The sequence below is a fragment of the Colias croceus genome, chromosome 15 (genome assembly GCF_905220415.1).
Source record: "Colias croceus chromosome 15, ilColCroc2.1".
NCBI lineage: Eukaryota > Metazoa > Arthropoda > Insecta > Lepidoptera > Pieridae > Colias > Colias croceus.
Genome location: NC_059551.1, coordinates 5,272,641 through 5,282,422, shown reverse-complemented (window position 1 = coordinate 5,282,422; position 9,782 = coordinate 5,272,641). Strand labels below are relative to the sequence as shown.

Genomic DNA, 9,782 nt, shown 5'->3' with positions numbered 1-9,782 from the left:
GGGATATCTGTTTATAGTTTTTAAAAAGCCTAACTAATCAACTTGCAATCAACCAAATGACGATGCGAATGGCCAAATACGTCATTTATTCATTTCACTAGATTTATTTTAGTCAAACGACATACCTAATTATCACTATACATTTTTAGTGCAAAGACGTAATAAAAAAAGAATATTCGCTATGTTCTGATACTTCTGTGGTATCCCTTGGGATTTCACGAAATCTTTGATATCCTCATTTCTCTGCAACATAGTATAAGTATAAATTCAATTTTTTTCTGCTATGAACTTGTATACTTGCCTTTCTCTATGGCCAAGAAGTACCTAGTATGGTGTTTTATTTAAAAATGTTTTTCCCTAGAGAGTTTTTAATCTAACACAGGATGCGTGAGGTTATTTTACTTTGAGTACCTATCACTAATGTTCATAATGTTCTATGGTGTAAAATTACCATTGGCGCGGGCGGGATAATTCCTATACGTATTCCGTATATAGAATTTTCAAAAATCTTTATATGTAACTAGTTCTTTTATATCTTTTTAAAAACAAGGGAATGGTTCATTTCAGAAAAAAATGCTCTTCATTTAGTATATCAATTGAGGAAATGAAAACTATTATATTTAAAAAAGAATAGGTATGTTAACTGATAAAACATAAATACTTATTGTATAGTTCAAGAACTAAATTGGAAGTAGTACCTACCTACCTACGTTTAGTAAAAATAAAATAAAAGATAAAAGCCTTTGCGAAGTAATTTATTTAGCCTTTATTTCGTACAGACTAATGGATTGTGAAAATACATCGACTCGGTTGTTTGTTGTTTCATTTCATCTGAAAAAAAAATGATTCTATAGTACCGTAATAATTGGTTATACAAAAAATATAACCTAAGGTCTATTACGTATAGACTAGCTGTTGGCTGCGACTTCATCCAGATTATTAACAAATACACCTAAAAGTTTTATAATATGCATGATTCATACATGAATTTGGAGTTGTTTATTATTTATAGTTTTACACAGATATGTCTTGAAAATATAGATATGATTTCTTTTAAAGTAAGTCAAAAATCCTACGTCATCGAGTCACTTGACTGTAAAGAAAGCACTACAAAGGAAAACAATTATCAAACTAATTACTAATAATAATATCTACATAATATAAGATCCTAATACATTGTTAAGAAGATCCCGTAGAGTTACACGAAGCGTTGGGTGAAAAGACGCAACGTCCACCATCGCAATATGGCAGGAACAAGCCACAATTGGTATTGATAGCCACGTTGTTTGGGAGGCAGATCCTCACTGTGTTACACCCGGAACACGACCAGCCAGGCTAGAACAGATTAAACTTGGCTGTATGTAACGTTAAATTCGAAATTTATTTGCATTCAAGATATTTGATTGGGCATAGTTACAGTTATCTATTTCTGGATCACTATTATAAAAGGTACGAGTTTATGGTTTTCTTTATGGCGTACAAACTCAATAAATATATTCTTTGATTTGCTTTTTAGATCCTTCTACCATTTGGACACATTTGGATTTGTCACATATTTCATGACAAGCGGCTAAATAATTCTTTAAGTACCTATGTACTAATGACGTCAATTATTGTAGCGCTTTTTACTACCTTTATTAATGAAAACTATAAAATTGACTTATGTTGTACCTCTGAGATGAAGGTACATAATAGAACTTTTAACGTAAACAAAACACATCAAAATATTATTTTCTTACTTGAGTTGTATAGTTGCAATTTGTTATGCTGGGCAGCATTGATAAGGATCTGGCATAACGGGCATGGTTCTGGACTTCTTCAGCATGTATAAAAAGGGCTGCAAGCTATAATAAATATTAGGATTAGAAAATTCACCCTTATACGCTAAATAACAACCTATAGGTATACCAGACGTTATTTTCACTCGTAAAGGGAAATATTTTATCGCATAAAAATAACCAATATCAAATACAATATAATTATTATATGGCAGTGAGGATTTGTTTTTGAATATAATATTTTTTCATGCTTTTATTCATGCAATCTAAACGATAATAAAAACAAATAAAATCCTTTCAAGAATTTTGAAAATTAATTAGGTATTTCATTTTTGTTTTCATTTTAATATGTATTTAGACAGGAAATTACATTTTAATTTCCTGTCTTTCCTTACCATAACAGAAAATACATAGAAGTAGAATCTTCCGGTCATGATGATAGATGGTAGGTAGGAGTTACCAAGTGATAGCTTGATGTGTATTTAGTATGGAGGTCTGATACGATTGATATTATATACCAGAATTTAATAATACGACAATAGAATACATTAAACGTTAGGGATGGGTAAATGTTGTTAAGCACATATTATTGTGTACTATACCTCTATATCGTATACTTTGTACTCTATATATCGGTCGAATCAACTACCTATCAACGATATATTATATTCGAGTTTTAAAAAATAGTTAAGGTTATGAAATAACAAATTTTCAATACAATATGCTTGCATGCAAATTTTCGCGACCAAATATCATCATATTGTGAATATTTTACAAAAAGCTGCTATTTTTAGTGGAAGCGTAGTAAACAAAACGAAAAATAGGAAACATGTAGTAGGCTGGAATTTCCATGTTAGAGAGAGCCATCAGGTAGCTAGATATTGCTTTAAGGAGTGGGTGGAATCGGGCAAACCTTTAAATGGACCTTTATATGATAATATGAGAAAGAGCCGTATAATATTTAAAAATAAAATTCAGTGGTGTCAGAAAAATGAAGATCGTATTAAGATGAATATATTAGCTACATGCAGTAAAAACAAAAACTTCGTAAAATTTTGGCAAACTACAAAAAAGCTTAATGGTAGAGAGAGTAGATCGGTTTCTGTAGATGGTGTGCAAATGTCAGATCAGATTGCAGAGATATTTGCTAATAAATTCAAAACTAAGCCTCTCCCTGTCAAGAGTGTGCCCGGTGTTGAGACCGTCAATAACAACGAGCCAGTAACTATAGATAAGGAATCATGCATAAAATTTACTCATAAAGATGTTAAAAAAGCCATAAAAAGCATACAAAGGGGGAAATCACCTGGCTATGACGGTCTCAGCATTGAGCATATAATTTGGGGAAGTGAGAAGTTGGTCGAACATTTGTGCAACCTATACAACAAGTGCATAAAATATTCTTATTTGCCCAAAAATTTGATAAGAACAATAGTTGTGCCTATTGCTAAAAATAAAAGCGGTAATCTAGGCGATTCGTCTAACTATAGGCCTATATCTTTAGGAACTATATTAAGTAAAGTGCTGGAGCGTCTTATTCATCCTGAAATACAGAGATCATTAAATATTAATGAAGCACAGTTTGGTTTTCGTCCTGGACTATCAACGGACGCCGCTATTTTTAGCCTAAAGAGTACCATAAATTATTATAAGCAACACAAAACATCGGTGTATGCTTGCTTTTTAGATCTTAGTAAAGCTTTTGATCTGGTAAATTATGGTATTCTTTGGGATAAACTGGAAGCAACAGGAGTTTCTTACAGTGTAGCGCGTCTGTTGAGATTCTGGTACGGAAATCAAACAAATTATGTCAGATGGGGCGACTCCATGTCTAGCGGGTATAGGTTAGAATGTGGAGTACGTCAAGGAGGGCTAACCTCTCCGGACCTGTTCAATCTCTACATAGATGGATTGATTGGCGAGCTCAGGGGAACCAGGGTTGGATGTCATCTTGGCGACGTGTGCGTAAACAATTTAAGTTATGCCGACGACATGGTTCTGCTGAGCCCCTCAATTAAGGGTCTGAGAAAACTACTCTCAATTTGTGAGAATTATGCTAATTCTCACGGCTTGAAGTATAACGCTTTAAAGACCGAATTGATGGTATTTAGATATGGACAGGGACCGGAGAGAATACCTGGGTTATTTTTGAATGGTTCTCCTGTTAAAATCGTGGAACAATTTAAATATTTGGGTCACATTTTGACGGGGGATCTAAGAGACGATTCAGATATTGAACGAGAGCGCAGGGCCCTTGCAGTCCGGAGCAACATGCTGGCGCGAAGATTTGCCAGGTGCACTACTGACGTTAAAAAATTGTTATTTAAAACATAGGACGATACCAACGACGTCTTTAGACGAAACGCAACGAAGATTGACAACATTAATCAAATTGACTTAAAGCAATTTTATTATTTTGGATTTGTGATTATCGTTTTTCGTAGAAAATGGTTAGATATTGTGCTGTTTACGGATGTATTTCATCAGAAAAACGCGAATTTTTTTTTACGCTAGTCACAAATGTGCCAACCATAAAGAGTTTACACACACATTTGCAGTCTCTACAGTGTGACTGTCAAAACTATAATTTTGTATGGAGTGTCCGGGGTGTGACAGGACAACGTCTGTCGATTCAACTAGACTCTAGAGCAATATAGGTAATGGTCAATATTTTTTTGAAAATAACATTTTCCCTGAATGAAATGAAATATCCTGTTAATAATAAGCTTTGGCAACCCTAGCGCCCAAGTAATAAATCTCATATTATATCAAATTCAATATTTATTGTCTTGCAAAATAATAGTCCGATTGGATGCTTTGATATTATTTTACATAAGAAAGCGTATTTATATTATACATCCAACTATTATAAAGGAAATCGTGAGAGATAGAGATTCCTTATTTCCAATGCAAAAAGTACCTACTTTAAAAAATTAATAAAACAATGAAGTATTTCTTGTACATTTATATTTCCTATTTAATATTTTTCAATAATATCCACTGCGACTCCATTACCGTTCCTACAAGTATTCAGTGTACGGAAAACATCTAAATTCATTACATGGGGATATAAAACGGAAAATATATTCAATCAACTTCTATGTTTTCGCATTCAACATAATATATAGGTACGTCTGATAAATCGAAATATATTGTGATAGTAGGTGTGTAATATATCTTCAGTTGGTATTTACTAGTTATTAGCTTTCCGCCCGCGGCTTCGCCCGCATTCTCAAAGAAAAACCCTCATAGTTCCCGTTCCCGTGGGATTTCTGGGATAAAACCTATCCTAAGTGTTAATCCAAGTTACCCTCTGTATATGTGCTTAATTTTATTGCAATCGGTTCAGTAGTATTTGCGTGAAAGAGTAACACACACATATACAAATCCTTACAAACTTTCACTATTATAATATTAGTAGGATAGGATAGGAAAGGAAATAAAGTAGATAGATAGATATATAGATAAAACGTTTATTCATAGATCACAATCACACTTATGCTTACTAATAGATGCTACCGACTTGAATGCATGGTTGTATGCCACGATATCTACTGCGCGGCCACACACTCGACGAGTGGTGGTTGTACTCTCGAGTGACTCTACTTTCCTCGTTACTTCCCATAGGAAGTAACGAGGAAAGTAAGCAGAGACATAGTGTGGCCACGTTACTCGTCATGCCACTGGTCGTGCTCGTCGTCCTGCTCACTGCTCACTGCTCACTATTTTGTCGGTATTCGCGCGCGAGTCAAAGGACCGGCAATACGAGTGCGAATTGAGCCTTGAGGAGTCGCGCGAGTAGAGCAGTGTGTGGCCAGAGATGGCAATGTCGCGGCGAATAACGGCAGCGCGATGAGCAGAGCGATGAGCAGAGCGATGAGCAGCGCGAGGAGCATAGTGTGGCCGCGACAAAATAGAAAATATGTGTGTCTAAAAACGTGTGTGTAAAAATTATGTAATTAATATTACTTTAAAAAAATAGTTACGATGCGATGTGATCGATTATAACTAAGTCAAAATTGAACGTTATGGCGTTTTTTGTGTTTTGTAAAGCTAAATTTCGGTTTTGCCATTCCATTTCCATATCCCAGAAAAATCAGTTTTGTGACAGTTTTGTAATTTCGCTAACGCTATTATTTCGTTCAATTATTATTTTCATGTTACGTATTCAGTTTTCTAATTTTAAATAGCAATACTTAACATGTTATTTCGAAAAAGTAGAGTTATTTTTTCAATGTAGGTATAATAATTAGAAAATCGGAATTATGTTAAAATAGTTTAATTATCAATAATAAATTAATCACAAAAGTTAGAGGTAGAGTTAGTGACTTCAATAATAAAAAAAAAATATAACTAAGTAAATATTGACATGTAGTCAATAAGAAGTTGTAAATATTATAATTTCATAATATGTTAAGAAAAATCATCCTTATAGCCGTTAAAGTATTTAGCAAATATTTTACTAAATAGATTTTAGGTGGATATAATACAATTAAACGAAACTTAAGTTTCACATAATGTGAGTTAACCCAACTCAGGTTAAAAGGTAAATTTTCCTTGGGCAGATGTTTTGCAGTAAGAAAATAAAATAATATTTCTATCGTAAGAAAAACAATGAATAACAGATATAATAATAATTTTATTGAACAACTACTATAAAACATTACAATTTTATCAATATTTTATAAATAAATTACATGAAACTCAATTTTTCCGACTTAAACATAATATATGTAATTATCTTACGATCAACAATAATGTAATAATATACAATAATCTTTGGTAATTTATCGTTTTAATAAATGTATAATTTAGCCCGTAGAGTTGCCTGAGGAGCATTGGGAGCCAGCGACAAATGAGCAGCGACCACGGTTACAGTATAGCGTGCATCTACGCAAAACACCGACGTTGCTTGAATAGCAGGTGAGGGCTTGGTTGCAGCTCGCGCATGATAAACCAGGCTGAAAACGACGTTAATATTAATGTGTACCTATTGTATAAAATAAAAATAAGTATCATATAAGGTTCTCTATTTAACTATAGTACCTACATTGTAGGGATATAATATTAGAGGGGGCAACTGTATGGTATGGGTATTAGGTATATGGTTCGGATGATGCTAAGCATAGACAATCATCACCACGATTGAACATTTCATGAATTGTAAAATAACTATTATGTATTTAATACTACAGATGTATTTTACTAAAAGGTCCACATCTTTATAGTTTTTCAAATTTGGGATTCCTGTAGGCATGTATACTGTATACTATAAACAATTAATTACCGTTGCGGTGTAGTTGCAGGTTGTCAATTGACTTCTTCCAAAAGAGAAGAATAATCGATGGTTTGTATTATTGACTGATGTGTCATTATTTGCATCATCATCATCCTGTGAGCTTACGTCTCTCGTCTGTCGTGAATTGCCAAATCCGAAAGGAATAAATTGGCTGAAGTTAAGTCCGAACGGATTGAAGCCGAATGGTAGGGAGCCAAAGGGATTCGAGCCGAAGGGAGATCCAAAAGGGAGGGAGCCAAATGGGTTGAATGGCATTGCTCTGTTGTGCGGGTTTGGCTGCGTTTCATTGGAGTCGTCTGCGAATATCAGGTTCACCGCTAGCTGTAAAATTCATGTTCAAACATTGTTATCGTGAAATCATGATTACGAAATATTATACGAAATGATTACGAAATATTATTAAGACACAAAGAGCTCGTTAATATATTTTGTGTTAAACTGATAACGTATTCTGGTACCAATAGGCTTTATAAATATTTTCTTCGGGGTAAAGAAATTTCTCAACTGAATTTTGAAATTAAATATGTATGAAGGTTATGCTCGTGCACATAATATTAGGTTTAAATGCAAAATAAAGTGAGTTTCATAACGCAGAGTTATAAAATAAAGACGATAGTATGCAATTATTTAGTTTTCATTTTAATATTATGACGTACGGGATGTTCCACATTTAGATATTATTATTTTTAATTGCTTATCAAATACCAAGAATTCTAACATAGAAGATATTATTAATGCACGCTATTCAGTGATAGCACAACAGTTTTTAATGTATAAATTTTCACGAAAGAAAGAATATTTTTAAGAAAGTACAAAGAGAACACCTTGGAAAACTCACCAGAGCGGTTAAGAAACAAAAATATATATTTCGCAAAGCCATGGCCGTTATTGATGGACTTCTAGGCACTCGTTTCTCAATCGGATCTAATTAGCTGTTGTAATTAAACCGTCTTATATACCGACGGGAAAAATAGAAATGGAAATTCTGCAGAACTATTAAGCGTTGTGACAGAACGATGAATAAGTTATATGGATTACGCAAATTACTTAATGCAGGAGCACGACTTTATTAAATTCAAAATGGAAGACGGTAGACAATGCTTGTGCAAGGAAATTATTAATTATTAGCGTTTGAAAAAATTGTACCTATTCAAAAAAATTTCTAAATATTGGTCCACTTTCATAACTGCATAATTAACGTAACAAGAACAAGGAAAATTTATGTGTACCTCTACGGACTTTAACTTTTATAAATAAAATGAGGATACACCTGGATACACGTATAGAGTGAAATACTACCCAAAACCAGTATATTATTATTAGTCTGTGCCAAAACTGTTAAATCAAGAATATTTAGTTTGTTTTATACGGATTTTTATTCATTTATATCAAACATGTCTTCTGGCAGTAAAACGAATACGGGAACAAACAAAAATTTGAATATGTTTACGAAATACAAATATTGTCACCTGACAACGAACGCAATAGAAGATAAAGTAAAGCAAACAACTTATTGTATCTTCTTACAATTGTTATCAGCAAGGAAACAAGACAATACGAGTCGTGAGAACATGTTGTAATGAGAGATTCATACAATAAAATCATTGAACGTAATATACATAATAAAATATATAAAATTATAGATTTTATGAAATAGTATAATGCACTGAAGCATATAAAGCGTTTCACATCGACGATTGCTTATTACTTTTCTATATTAATTAGTCGTAGCTATTGTAAATATATGTCGTTACAAAATTGTGTATTATGATTTGTATCATACTTTTCATTTATGTGTACCTCTATGGACTCTTACTCTCTCTGACTGACTCTTATTTATCTGCAATCATAAAGTATGTCCGTTTTAATAACAATTTATATGCAGAAAGAAAATATCCACAAAAACTGACAGACGCTTTCCACGACATATTTTCACTGCATGATTGTTAAGTGTGTAATGTGAGTGCATGTGTGTGTGTATGTTTATTTTAATTTTTAATGTTATCTATCATCAACTTCTTATAATTTATGTATTCTTATGACTACACTGAATGTCTAAATGGATAAATCCCGTGAATTCGTGCAAACTTCATTCATTCATTTATATAATTAGTTTAATAGATCAAAATGTAAGTAGGTATTTGTTTACATTTGGCAACTGATTGCAGTGGTGGTCAAACTTAAATCATTAGTTTTTTTGTAGTGTAGGTACAGTAGGACTTTAGATATAAATAAATTGACAGTGGATACCTATGTTCTGGACTGCGTGAGGATGAAAATATAAATTCTGTGTAGGTTGAAGATTTATTATGAGGAAAATAACACGATGTAAATTGAAAATTTTTGTATCTTATTTAATGGAAAGAACATATTTAACAGAAACATATTAAATGAAATTTTAAATTTACTTGAGTGAATCTTTTAATGTCCATGGAGGAAATTTTATTGAAGTTCAGCTGTTCGAAATCGTAAACTTGGTTTAAACGAAGCTTTTCCTGATAATTTCCGGGCTACTGAGCGTGATATTTAACTGTTTTACGATGCTTTAAACGTAAAATTTAAATTAAAGTAAATATTACAAATATACTTCGCTTTCCATCCGTGGTTTCATAACAAGTATCGGAACTACAATACAAATATGCAGTATAAAAACGAAATAATACCAAAGTTTCTTGACATATAGTTAAAGACAAGTTAAGTGTCGC

At 32.7% G+C, this 9,782-nt stretch overlaps 1 protein-coding gene and 1 long non-coding RNA gene across 2 annotated transcripts; both read right to left on the bottom strand.

Moving 5' to 3' along the window:
* Nucleotides 1–739: 739 nt before the first annotated feature.
* LOC123697712 lies at nt 740–2,289 on the bottom strand. Its single transcript, XR_006752262.1, has 4 exons — nt 2,174–2,289; nt 1,740–1,844; nt 1,176–1,335; nt 740–831 (listed from the first exon to the last, which is right to left on the bottom strand). It is a non-coding gene; the product is annotated as an uncharacterized LOC123697712 (long non-coding RNA).
* Nucleotides 2,290–6,470: 4,181 nt separating this feature from the next.
* LOC123697711 lies at nt 6,471–8,061 on the bottom strand. The gene is made up of 3 exons (XM_045644244.1): nt 7,916–8,061; nt 7,066–7,398; nt 6,471–6,739 (listed from the first exon to the last, which is right to left on the bottom strand). The coding sequence occupies exons 1-3, from the start codon at nt 7,955–7,957 to the stop codon at nt 6,590–6,592; spliced, it is 525 nt and encodes a 174-aa protein (XP_045500200.1). The 5' UTR covers nt 7,958–8,061; the 3' UTR covers nt 6,471–6,589.
* Nucleotides 8,062–9,782: the final 1,721 nt, after the last annotated feature.

Excerpts from the sequence above, each read along its gene's own strand:
- LOC123697711 (XM_045644244.1), bottom strand. The coding sequence starts at position 7,957 with ATGGCTTTGCGAAATATATATTTTTGTTTCTTAACCGCTCTG. Across the intron at positions 7,399-7,915 it reads TTTGTTTCTTAACCGCTCTG|CTAGCGGTGAACCTGATATT; the intron begins GTGAGTTTTCCA and ends TGAATTTTACAG. Across the intron at positions 6,740-7,065 it reads CCTGCAACTACACCGCAACG|CCTGGTTTATCATGCGCGAG; the intron begins GTAATTAATTGT and ends CGTCGTTTTCAG.